This window comes from Monodon monoceros, unplaced genomic scaffold (assembly GCF_005190385.1).
Source record: "Monodon monoceros isolate NGI ecotype Baffin Bay Population unplaced genomic scaffold, NGI_Narwhal_1 Super_Scaffold_14, whole genome shotgun sequence".
Classification (NCBI taxonomy): Eukaryota; Metazoa; Chordata; class Mammalia; order Artiodactyla; family Monodontidae; genus Monodon; species Monodon monoceros.
Window position 1 is genome coordinate 52,058,688 of NW_021703770.1, and position 12,895 is coordinate 52,071,582.

General features: G+C 40.6%; 1 protein-coding gene across 1 annotated transcript; it reads right to left on the minus strand.

Moving 5' to 3' along the window:
- Positions 1 to 7,033: 7,033 nt before the first annotated feature.
- Positions 7,034 to 12,788, minus strand: FABP5 (fatty acid binding protein 5). Its single transcript, XM_029223206.1, has 4 exons — positions 12,623 to 12,788; positions 10,075 to 10,247; positions 9,590 to 9,691; positions 7,034 to 8,410 (listed from the first exon to the last, which is right to left on the minus strand). Exons 1-4 carry the CDS (start codon positions 12,699 to 12,701, stop codon positions 8,357 to 8,359), a joined length of 408 nt encoding a protein of 135 aa, XP_029079039.1. The 5' UTR covers positions 12,702 to 12,788; the 3' UTR covers positions 7,034 to 8,356.
- Positions 12,789 to 12,895: the final 107 nt, after the last annotated feature.

Consider the following 12,895-nt stretch of genomic DNA (forward strand, 5'->3'; position numbering starts at 1 on the left):
AGAGGAAGCTGAGTTTAGTGGTTAGTGCAATAGCCTGAGTTAGCAACCTTCATTTATATATTTGGTTATGTGATTTGCTGAAAACCTTTTTCAAACCAACTCTGTCTAAATTATGAAAAAAGTCTTTATTCTCTTATATGTAACTTTTCTGAACTTCTGTGTAAACATTATTTTCACTGCTACTGTTCTGAAACCCTGAAACATATTCCTGGGATTTTTTTCTCATGTATTTCTTTTAGTAATGGTCTGGTTGGAGAATTCAATAAACCAACAAAATAACCAAGCAAAAAACAAACTAAACTGAATACTAGGGTCTCGGTGGCATGCCCCATAATTTTCACACAACCTAGAGCCATCCACTCAGATGAGAATGAGAATGGAGGCCCTTGGAATTATGCCCAAGTGAACATAATGGCCTTGTGTAAAGCCCAGCAAATGAGAAAGAGCAAAACTGCCCATCATAAATAACTTTAACTTTTCAAAAAGGATGACTTTAGAACCAACATTTCCCTCACTCTAGATCTTTAATTGTATAAAGGAAAAGATGTGCTCCTTGCTAAAACAGTTAAATTGCATCTTGGGGGCAAAATATTTTGTAGGGTAGAAGTTTCCTTAATCACGTGCTACAGCACTCTACCACTTTGTGAGGTTAGCTTTGTTTGCAGCCTGGCAACTACTTGGCCTGTGTTTTAAGGAAGGCTGAGTAAATGCTGTGGGGACCTATCTAAAGGGTAAATGCTAGTGTAAATGTTTTTTAATGATTTTATTACTTTAATGTATATGAATGTTCATTGAACCATTGTTCATAACTGAAACTTTCAAAAACTTAAACATTTATCAATAGAAAATTGATAAAATAAAAAATTGAGTTGAAGTAAAGTTAAATACTGTGAGGTTTAAAAAATGTGAATCTATATTTGTTTGAGTTAAAAAAAAAACAAGTAAGCCAACAGAATACTGTGTTTTATGATCCCATGTATAAAATGTTTGGGGTCTATATGCACATAAATTTATAAAGAATTATTTCAATGCCTCATAACCAAATACTAATATTGATTTTCTACAGAAGTGAGTCTTCCAGGACTATTTATTTTCTTATTTGTATTTTTCTGCAGTATCTTCTAATATACTATTTATTTATCATTAAAAATACAGAGCAATTTGCATTAGGTTTTTGCATTTTTCTTATTACAGATATATAAGCAAGTAAATAAGAAATTAAACATCACCCCAATCCCAAGAGATAACCACTGTTAACATTTTTGTATATTTTCCTACATGTATGCACATAATGTTACACAAATGGGATGTGTACATAATTTTAAAATGTTTTATTTTATATTAGACTATAGTTGATTAACAATGTTGTGTTAGTTTCAGGTGTACAGCAAAGTGATTCAGTTATACATATACATATATCTATTCTTTTTCAAACTCTTTCCTGTTTAGGTTATTACAGAATATTGAGCAGAGTTCCCTGTGCTATACAGTAAGTCTGTGTTGGTTGTCTATTTTAAAAATAGTAGTATGTATATGTCAATCCTAAACTCCCCTACATAATATTTTATAGTCAGGATTTTTTTTCACCTTAGAGCATATTATGAGGCTTCTTCCAAGCTCTTGTTAGTCTTTTTACTTTTTTAAATGCCTGTTAGTGTTTTATTGTATGGACACATCATGATTATTTAATCAGCCCTCCATTTCTAGAAAGTTATGTGCCTTCCAATTTTCTGCCGATATAAATAGCACTTTGATGAACATCCTTGTAACAAAATTTTCAACCACTAGGAACTATTTTTCTAAGACAATGGAAGATGAAATCAGCCTGTCTACCATCAGACAAAGGTCAATTGTTCTCTTTGTTGCCAAAAGTACAGCTCAGCCTCTCAGCCACTTCTTCTGGATCCACAAATAAATACTTCAGGGCAAAACCAGCCCTATTAGCTGAACTTGTATCTCTGGATTCCCAGATCTACACCAAGTAATTTCTCAGTATTTTATTAGCTCTTTGTCACTTTAAGGAAATTTAAATATATATATATATATATTTTTTTTTTTTTGTCCAGTATTTTCAGTTGTTTTTAGTAAGAAGAATTTCCAAATATCAAGTTTTCCATTACCGAGACTGAAACTAGGGTATTTTTTAAAGGGCTCTGGCATTTCCTACTTGAGACCCTCCATGGTTTCCCTTGACCTTCAGACAAACTCAAATCCCTAACTAGAAGTACCAGGTCCCACAGGCTCTGCTTCCTACTCAGATATCAGACCGCATCTTGTCCCTCATTGCTTCTCTGTCCATCAGCTTCTGTCACTCTGCCCCCTGTCCGCTCCACAAAGGGTTTTTGCAGTTGCCCTCCTCTGCCTGGAAGACTATGCCACCAGACGTTACTTGCCTACCTTCTGCTCCTGATTCAGGTTTGGGTTCAAACAATACCTCCCCTGAGAAGCCTTCCTAGCCATCCCATATAAAGAGTCTTCAACCCTACTCACTCTTTCTCATACTACTTGGTTTCACTTTTTTCTTGCTGCATTTATCACTCTATACCACTTGGTTTAACTGTGTGTATTCTATCTTTTCTCACCAGGATGTCAGTTCCATGAAAAGGACCCTGGCCCTGCTCTATCTCGTTCTTCATATCATGCGTCACAAGCACTTTTAAAAAGTGCTCTGTGAAAAGTATTATTATTTCCTTTTCATACATTTTCAAAGCGTGCAGTGTGGGAGGAGGAGCCTGTGAGGAGATGGACTTGCTCCTAAGTAAATGTCCACGTATAATCTGGTGACAAGAGCCTGACAGACCAGATGTCATAAGACAAGTTATTTTCCAGCTGCTGTGGGACCAATGATGTGTCATCCCACCCTGCCTTTCACAATATTTCAAAACATGTGTCACTCAGCTTTTTAAACCACTTCACCATCTTCATCAGTTCTTCCTACTAACCCACATCACATGTGACCCACCAAACAGCAGTGAATTCTAAGGGGGAAACAAGAAAAAAGAAGAACAGTGAGTACAGGGAACCCAGGGGAAATCTATAACTACTCTCATAAACTAAAAAGTGAATTTTACTTTGCTAATAGGTTCATCTGTACCATTTTAATAGAGACACAGATGTAGAGAACAAACGTATAAACACCAAGGGTGGAGAAGAGGGGGTGGGATGAAGTGGGAGATTGGGATTGACATATATAAACTACCATGCCTAAAATAGATAACTAATGAGAACCTGTTGTATAGCACAGGGAACTCTACTCAGTGCTCTGTGGTGACCTAAATGGGAAGGAAATCCAAAAAAGGGGATATATGTATACATATAGCTGATTCACTTCTCTGTAAGCAATTATACCCCAATTTTAAAAAAATAGAAAAAAGTGAATTTTAAGTACAACATTAATAATCATTAATTAATAAGCAGCAAGAATTGAGTAAGAGCCTCAACTGAGCTAGCAAAACTAAAATCTAGGTGCTAAACACATGGTCCTCCATCATTTTATGGTCCTAGCATAATTTCAAATACCAGAATTTTGAGAAAACAGTTGACGAGGTTAAGACTCAAGAAACTGCTAAATTAGCAATAAATGAAACATAATTATACTAGCATAGAGCAAAGCCACATATTGCCTAGAAAGACCTCACAGGTGTGATGCGCCAATAACCCTGCATCCTTAGGCACTCATTCTGCTTGAAGAGAACAGTCAGTGCCTTCGCAGCACTCAAGGACATAATCTGAAAGTTAAGTCATCTCTTGCCTGTACATTTTTCTTTGGTGAGAACTTGACTTATGTTAAACCATTTGACTTGTGGTAAATTGTATCTAATCTGGACCACGCTCCACAAACAACTCAGGTCAAGTTCTGTTTGACAGACATTGCCTGTTGGCAAAATACTCAGCTGCAGTAAAATAAGTTTTAAATGTTGCTCACAATCAGGCAGACTAGTTCTTGGTGAGGCAGTGTCACAGCATGCCAGTTCAGAAACTAGGCTGCGTTCCTTACTTCCTATTTCAAACATTCATATTCTACAGTCATCAAGTACACTTCCTCTGGGGTAAGTAAATGACCTAATTAAGTTGAATGATTTGTACAAAGGTAAGAAATATGGTTTAAAAAAATAACATAAATTGAAGCAAAATCATAAAGCGTCTTAAATAATATTAAAATATGTTAAATACCCACAGAAGAGCCATTAATTTATTAATGAATTTATTCATTTAACAGATATTTATTGAGCATCTTCTATGTGCTAGGTTGTTTCCTAGGTGAGTGATAGAGAACACGATAAAAACAAAGCCCCTTCTTCATGGAGCTTACTTTCCAGGGAGAGAGACAGATAATAACCATAAAAAAAAATTTTTTTTTAACCGAAAAACCAAGTAAACATATAGTTAGTCAGGACTAGTGATAAGGGCAAGGGCAGCATAGGGGAATACAGAGTATGTGGGAGGGGTGGTAGCAAATATACACTCTGGGGATGACTCACTGCTAGGGTGACATTTGAGAAGAGACTTCCTTTAAGGAAGTGAGAAAGCAGAGAAAGCCTGGGCATCAGATTTCAGAAGGTAGATTGTTCCAGGCAGCAGCAACAATAGGTGCAAAGGCCCTGAGGCAGGAGCATAGCTGTGTCAACAATGGTCTACTGGAAGGGAATATTTGCTAAGAGAGTGAAAGGAGAAAACAACAAGGAGAAGTGGCAAGATCACATAAGACCTCTGCAAATATTTTGGCTTCTACTCTGAATGAAATGAGAAGCCAGTGGAGGATTCTCACCAGAGGAGTGACATATTTAAACGTGTATTTTAAAATGATAGCTCTGGAAGAATAAAAATGCAAACAGGGAGATCAAGGGAGAGAGAACAGTGGAGTCTGAATCACGGTGGTATCTGTGGAAGAGGTAAGAAGTACTTGAATTCTAGATACTTTCTGAAAGTAAAGCTGAAATCATTTGCTAGTGGATTAGCTATAGCATGGGAAAGAAAGAAAGGAGTTAAAGATGACTCCAAAGCATTTAGCTAGAGAACTAGAAAAATAACATTCGCATGGATTGAGATGAACAAATACCACAAGAGGAGTAGGTTTGGAATCAAAATAAGAAACCTGATTTTGGAAAACATGAGGTTACCATCCTGTGCTGTCCAAATCAGCAGTTACTGACCATATGTGGGTATTTAAATTTACATTTTAATTAATGAAAATTAAATAAAATTTAAAATTCAATTCCTCAGTTGCACTCGCCGTATTTAAAGTGCTTCCATACCCACCTAGACGGGGTTAGTGCCGATGTGTTGAATAGTGCAGATGATACACTGCATTTCCATCACTGCAGAAAGTTCTGTTGGGCAGTACTGGAGAGACATTAAGCCTTTACTATGTGCTGGGCCCTATGCGAAGTGCTACAAGTCAGGCAATGTTGTATCTTTTTTTTTTTTTTTTTAACATCTTTATTGGGGTATAATTGCTTTACAATGGTTAGTTTCTGCTTTATAACAAAGTGAATCAGTTATACATATACATATGTTCCCATACCTCTTCCCTCTTGCATCTCCCTCCCTCCCACCCTCCCTATCCCACCCCTCCAGGCGGTCACAAAGCACCAAGCTGATCTCCCTGTGCTATGCGGCTGCTTCCCACTAGCTATCAACCTTAGGTTTGGTAGTGTATATATGTCCATGCCTCTCTCTCGCTTTGTCACAGCTCACCCTTCCCCCTCCCCATATCCTCAAGTCCGTTCTCTAGTAGGTCTGTGTCTTTTACAAAGGGTATAACTAGAGTTCAGAGGAGTTAAGTAACCCTGCCCTAAGTCACACAATCCTTAAAAGGGTAGAGAGCCAGAATTGGATTCCAGTATTGTCTGCTTCCAAAGTCCAAACACTTAAATCATCACACTAAATTTTAGAGAGATTAAACCAGTTTGAAATTAAACGTGACATCTATAGGGAAATGTCCAATAAGTTATCGGCAATAAAGTGTTGAAGCATAGAGAAGAAAACAGATCTGATAGACCTGGGTGAAACTCAGGGAGTGAAACTCCCAACACATGCAGTGTGTTGCAGAACTAAACAGAATACATTCCAACATACTACCAGTTAAGAGAAAATAAAAATATTCAATGAAGGCACTAGTTTATACCTTTTGACAAGGGGTGAACTGATGTTAAAGGATTGCTTAGCAGAAAGAAGGGCTTGATTGACACTAGATAATATGAAGCTGAGCTACATTTGTTCTTGTTCTACCCAGTGGTTCTCAACTAGGTATGCTACCATACCCTTAGAAGACATCTGGAAATATATAGGGTGTTTGGGGTAGACTGATGGGTGCCATGGGCATTTTGTGGTAATGATCTTAGGACACTGACTTGCCACAGCTCAGCACAATGAAGAAAAGTTCTCTCACCCAAAATGTCAACAACTCCCGCCATGGAAGAAACATGGGCCTACCCTTCCTCTAGTAATACTCCACTGTCCATAAACTGAAGCAATACAGACATTAGAACATGGTGCTGGTTGCACAGGTTTTAGTCAGATGAACTTGTGCTCCAATCTGTTCTGACTCGTACTAGCTGTACGGCTTGGTATCATTACCTAGACCCTGAGACTTAGTTTCCTCACCTAAGTAATGCAGAAAACATTTGTTAATACACATCATTTAGGGTGGTTCTGAGAATTATAAAACTTTTAAAAGTACTTGGCCCAGTGTTCGGTTCAGGGAGTCATATAAATGTACACTATTATTAGAAGTGGAAAAGGGGGATGAAAGAGGAACTCTAGTATGGAGACGAAAATAAACAAGATGAAATTCAAATAGAAAAGGAAGTCTAGAACAGCACTGTCCAACTAAAAATATGGACACCCCCCCAAAAAAAGGCCAGCACATGTAATTTTTTTTAGCACATGTAATTTTTAAATATTCCCTAGCCACATTAAAAAAGACAAGAAACAGGTAAAGTTAATTTGATTAATATACAATATTTAGGTAACCAACTGTATCCAAAAATATGATTTCAACATGTAATCAATATAAAAAACATCAGAGGTGTTTTCCATTTTTTTTTTTTTTTTTTTTGGTATAAAGTTCTTTAAATCTTATGTGTATTTTACTTACCCAGTGCTCATCAGCCACCTGGGGCTACAGCTATATATTGGACAACACAGAGCTAGGGTATCAGTGAGTCCAACTCTTTCATTGACTGCTAGCTTTCAGTAATTAAAGATTCTTGCCAGCTAATATTTTAGTGCATAGAGAGTAGTTTCAGAAAAGTCTCAGTTACTACATTTAGGTACTTTAAACTCAAGATCTTTATACCACTGAGAAGAGGCAGTGCTGTAGAATGATTGACCAGTCATGAGTGGACTCCATGAGTTGTAGGTTCCCACTCCAACTCTCCTGCTTCCTATGTCCTTGAACAAGTTAGGTAGTCAAAAACCTATTTTCTTATTTGCAGCACATAGATAATGTTACAAGCTCCCCTAAGTATTGCTCTGAGGATCATGTACATAGTTTTAGCCCAGTGCCTATAGGAATTTCTCCAAATGTGAATTGGAGATATTTGTTATTTGGCTTAAGAAATAGGACAGGAGTCACCAGAATTCTAGTTATTCTTTATATATACACACAGGTATTTCATTCAGAGCTCAATTACTATTACGGCTTTTGTTAATGAGCACACTATGTGCTTTCAAAGCTGAGTGCTTCTTGTCACAGTGAGTGCAATGACTTGTCCTTGTGTTCAGATATACCTTAACCTCTGGAAGACTGCCTGGCACATGGTAGGTCCTCAGAAAGTTTATTAAATGAATTTCTGGCTCAGAATTCCTGAGTAATAGTTATAAGCACACTATTAAAAGTATGATTATTAGTCAATGATGGTGATTTAACCTTTATTCTAATATTTAAATTATAAAGTTTATTTATGTAGCTATTTTTCAACGAGAACAGTCTCTGCCACAAATTGAAGATTCTTGAGTTGATACAAAGTTCAAATAGCATAGGGCAAGATTAATGATTGGTAGTTTATTTGCCACAGAAGTAGCTCTACATATAAATTACTAAAATATAATCTCAATATGGTAACCTCAAGGCTACCCCAGAATTTATTCCATTCATAAATGTTAAAACTCATCACTAAATTCCTATAAAGCTTAAAAAAACATGCAAAACTGGTATAGCACAAACAGATTTATTTACTAACCAAAGAGATGATCCTAATTAAACCAACACTTTGAAATAGTTAAAGTAAAATGTTTGTGATAAAGAAAATTGAACACAGTAATGAAAAAAAAAAAAGCAGTATGGAGATTTGCTCATTGAACTGAGCTTGTTCATCCTCTCAGCTTCCTATCCAAAATGATGATGAAAGTTTTACTCTACTTTTTCATAGACCCGAGTACAGGTGACATTGTTCATGACACATACCTAGGAGAAAGAGTGATATTAGAAGAGGCAGGTTAGTCTTACATCACAGAGCAATTGGTGATAGTTAAATGCTAGGACCACGATCCTACAAAACGTTGTAATCTACTTCATAGACGAAGAAAATGCACTTTAGGATTCCTGGGTTTGAAAAGCTAGAACCTGTTATTTTGCTTATGACGTGCATATGCTTAACTGAAAACTAAATACCGATTTGCAATATCTAAACTATTCATTCAGTCTCAGCAAACACTATTCCTCATATTAAAGAAGCAGAAAAACGTATGCCTAAGAATATATAGACATTTTTTTACAAATTGAAGGTTTGTGGCAACCCTGCATTGAGCAAGTCTATTGGCGCCATTTTTCCAACATCATTTGCTCACTTCCTGTCTCTGTGTCACAGTTAGTAATTCTCACAATATTTCAAACTTTTTCATTATTATTATATTGGTTTTGGTGATCAGTGATTAGTGATCTTTGGTATTACTATTGTAATTTGGGGGCAGTTATTAGCAATGAAGTTTTCTTGTTTGGTTGGTTTTTTTTTGCAGTACGCGGGCCTCTCACTGTTGTGGCCTCTCCCGTTGCGGAGCACAGGCTCCGGACGCGTAGGCTCAGCGGCCACGGCTCACGGGCCCAGCCGCTCCGCGGCATGTGGGATCCTCCCGGACCGGGGCACAAACCCGTGTCCCCTGCATCGGCAGGCGGGCTCTCAACCACTGCGCCACCAGGGACGCCCTAAAGTATTTTTTTAATTGAGGTATGTATATTGTTTTTTCAGACATAAGGCTATTGCACACTTAACATAATAGTATAAACATAACTTATATGCACTGGGAAACCAAAAAATTCACATGACTCACTTTATTGTGATACTCAGTTTATTGCGGTGGTCTGGAATCCAACCTGCAATATCTCTGAAGTGTGCCTGAACTGTAAATGTAGCAGCAGAGCATGGACTAAACCCAGCTCCTGCTACATCCTCTAGTACATCATCTCACTTCTCTATCTCTACAAAGGGCTTTCTTAGTTATTAGTGTTTTGTATTTACCTTGTTACTTTGCAGTTTTTTCCTTTCCAAACCTAGTTCTCCTGCTCATGATCAGTGATACAGAACACCTATGTGAACTACGAGTTCAAACAAGAAGCCCAATAAGATAGAAGATGTCAGACACTTACCACCACTAATTTTCCGTCTTCCACTTTTCTTGTTATTATGCTTTCCTTTCCATCCCATTCCTGACGTTGAACCAATGCGCCATCTATAAAGTTGCAGACAGTCTGCCAAAATAAAGTATACTTTTTAATCTTCCAAAGCACAATAAAAGAGAGTTTCTGTGACTCATAACCTCCTTAACCAACATTTTTTTCATCTTTTCCCTTCCGAGTCTACTTCATTAGCCCATACTGATTTCACTCGTAACACAGTTTACGCTTTTCAATCTAGATGCACATAAGAGATACGCACTCTTTCTCGTGTCCCTTCAACTATTTTTACAAAATAGACTATGTTGTGAAGCTGGTACTTTCACTAATTTGTCACAACTCAATTCATAAAACAACTTGTGACTTTTTCATTAAGTTCTTGCCTGGAAGCAGTAAGACTGTTATTAATAGAATCTATCACTCTAGAAGCTTCTGTGATATTATAAGTTTGGACTGACCTGAGTTTTTCTGCCATCAGCTGTAGTCTCTTCAAAATTCTCTCCCAGGAGGCAGGAAAACTGTGTTGTTTTCAAAGCGGTCTCAGTTTTTATGGTGAGGTTTTTGCCGTCGGAAGTGATGATGCAGTCCGGTTTAGCTATTGCACCCATTTTTCGCAGAGCTAGCCCCACTCCTGTAGAATGTTATATCATGTTAAACAACAGGAGGACCAAAGTTACAGTTTACATAATAAAAGCAGCAATTCAATTGTAATCACTATGCTGTGCATATTTTCACCTATTCACTTATCAATAACCACCGTGAACACATATCCAGTGCTCACCATGTGTTCATACTTGACATATATTATTCATGGCAGCCTTATGACAACCTTGTGGAAGGTGGCTACACTGTCTCCATTTTACAGATGAGGAGGTGAGGCACTGATGTAATTTACTCAAGCTCATTCAGCTAGGGAGGGAGGGGGCTGCGAACCAACAATGCAGGCAGGCCGTGGGCCTCCAAATAGCTCAGCCACCATGCTCTGCTGGCTTTCAGAAAGTTCGGGAAGATATCCGAACTTCTACAGTTTCCTCAATTCTGGCAACCATTGTATTCTATGACTCCAGCCCACAGTCTGGCACATAAAAGGTCCCTGATAAACATTTGATTAGCAGACTATACAAAATCCACATTGATCCTGAGACACGCCAATTACACAAAGTTTTAAGAGTTAACTGCACAATCATAACGCTAGCAAACAGGAAAAATCTTACCCTCAAACAGAGTAACTATTTCAGAGCTGTGTAACTCAATTACTGTATTGATATATTTAATTTATAATCTGTGCATTTCCCCTTAATGTTAACATTTAGGAGGAAACTTAGTTCTAGGCGAAATCTCGGTTTCACAGATGAGGAGATTACAACCTAAACAGAGCAACTGACTTGATGATGAACACTCAACCAGGCTTGCAATGTCCCCGTGAAGACTTCTCTTTTGCCAGCTCAAGGCTGGTGCCTTGTTTTGTTAGAGTCATTAGTTATTCTCACTTTGGACAAATAAAAGGCTCTGCTTTTCCTACACCTTGATTGCTCTCTAATGAACTGAGCCTTGACAACCTTCATGACTCTGGAACTCTGGAAACCAGCCATCTGATAAACACATTCACTTTCAACGGGCAGAGAAACAGCCTTCTCCAATCCTCACACATGTGAACAAACACAAATGTGCTTCTTTGATTTGAGTACGTTAGGTGGCTTTACTCACAGGCTCGTAAAGACACTCAAGAGTCACCACAGAACCAGCCTTAAGCAGCCACTGTCTTGCATAAAGGTTAGTGAAGGTGTGTTTCTGAAGTACCTCAGGGCCTAGGTCTTTGTAGCGACTTGTGCACCAGAAAGCAGTCATGTTAACATTTGTGGGAGGGCGGCTTCTAAAGCATCCCCCAGTCCCAGCAGTTGTCTCAGATAGGATCTTTGCCATGCTTCACCATCCCACTTCCTAGGGGCCTGTGACAAAGGTTCATCTTTGTTTGCCAATCTACCCAGTGTCTCAACCAGCATGCAATCGTTGTCACCGGCTCAGGAAAAAGACAGGAGAAAATTCAGCACTATTTTGAGTGACAACTTGAATCTTCCTACAGAGACTCATCCTTCCTTGGAAGGCTTTTAATAAGTCAAGTGCCTTCTGCAAAGCCACAGCCATCTTGGATGTGGTAGGAAAGCAGCCGCAGGAGGGACCGGCAGTTTCTGATCGCGGTTTCCCAACAAAGCCTCTCTGCCCTCCACCCTCTAGATGCAGAGGCCAGGGTCGCGGCGCACTGCCTCCCCATCCCCGGGCACAGTCAACCTCACTGCGCTCCTCCCACAGGCCACCCGCCAACAGGACAGCGCCGCCAGTGCCACGCCTCTGAGCGCCGCTCTGGGGCGCGGAGGCGAGGATGCCCCGATGCTCCCCGGGGAGCCGTGCCAACCCAAAGGGCCCGGCGCACCCGGAGAGGGCGGGTGGGGGACCTGCGAGTAAGGGAGATGCAGCCGAGAGCGGAATGGAAGCTGAAACAGTAGCCCGGTTCAGACCCTCTAAAGGGTTTCTGCTAGAAACCGCGTCCCCGTGGAGAAGAGGGAGGGGACCCCGCGCGCCATCTAGGAACAAAGATGCGGCAGGGTGGGCAAGGAGAGTGGGTGCGGCCACGACGGAGTGAGTGCGAGTGGGAGGACGGGGTCGGGATTAGGGAGGACGAGTAGTGGAGGAAAAAAAATAGGTAAAGTTAAGAGGGCTGCCTGGAGGGGTCGAAAGAAGTGAAGTTGGGCGTGGGAGGGGGGGTGAGCGCGCTAAAGGCAGGGAGCAAGTGCGGTGGCGCCCAGGGGAAAGCAGCAGAGAGCGGGGCAGACCAAGAGGCCCACGCTCTCCCCGCCGCTCGCCCGTGACGGAGGTGGAAGAGGATAACGGGGTCGGCGATAGGCAGCCAAGCATGCCCAGCCTCTGAGCCCAGCACGCCGAAGGGGACCTAGGGGCAGATAGACATACACGTGCCACGTTGCAGCGCCGCATGCTGGGGAACCTCACCTACTTCCTTCATGTATTCGTCAAAGCCTTTGCTCTCTACTAAGCACCATCTTCCTACCAGCTGCTGAATGGTGGCCATGGTGGGCGCGGGCGGGCGAGCGTGCAGAGAAAGCGAAGGAGGGTCGGGCGCCGGGAACCTGGCGTGCGGACGCCAGGCCACCGCGGCTGCTTTATAAAGGCGGAGCGCGCGCAGGGCGGCGCCCGGCGGCCAATGAGAGGAGCGCCTCGCCCCCCCCCCCCCCCCCCCCCCCCCCCCCCCCCCCCCCCCCCCCC

Bases quoted from the DNA above. Each gene is read 5' to 3' on its own strand.
- FABP5 (XM_029223206.1), bottom strand. From the start codon at position 12,701: ATGGCCACCATTCAGCAGCTGGTAGGAAGATGGTGCTTAGTAGAGAGC. The intron at 10,248-12,622 runs GTGAGGTTCCCC...AACATTCTACAG, and splicing joins CGAATACATGAAGGAAGTAG to GAGTGGGGCTAGCTCTGCGA. The intron at 9,692-10,074 runs GTCAGTCCAAAC...TTATTTTGGCAG, and splicing joins CTGATGGCAGAAAAACTCAG to ACTGTCTGCAACTTTATAGA.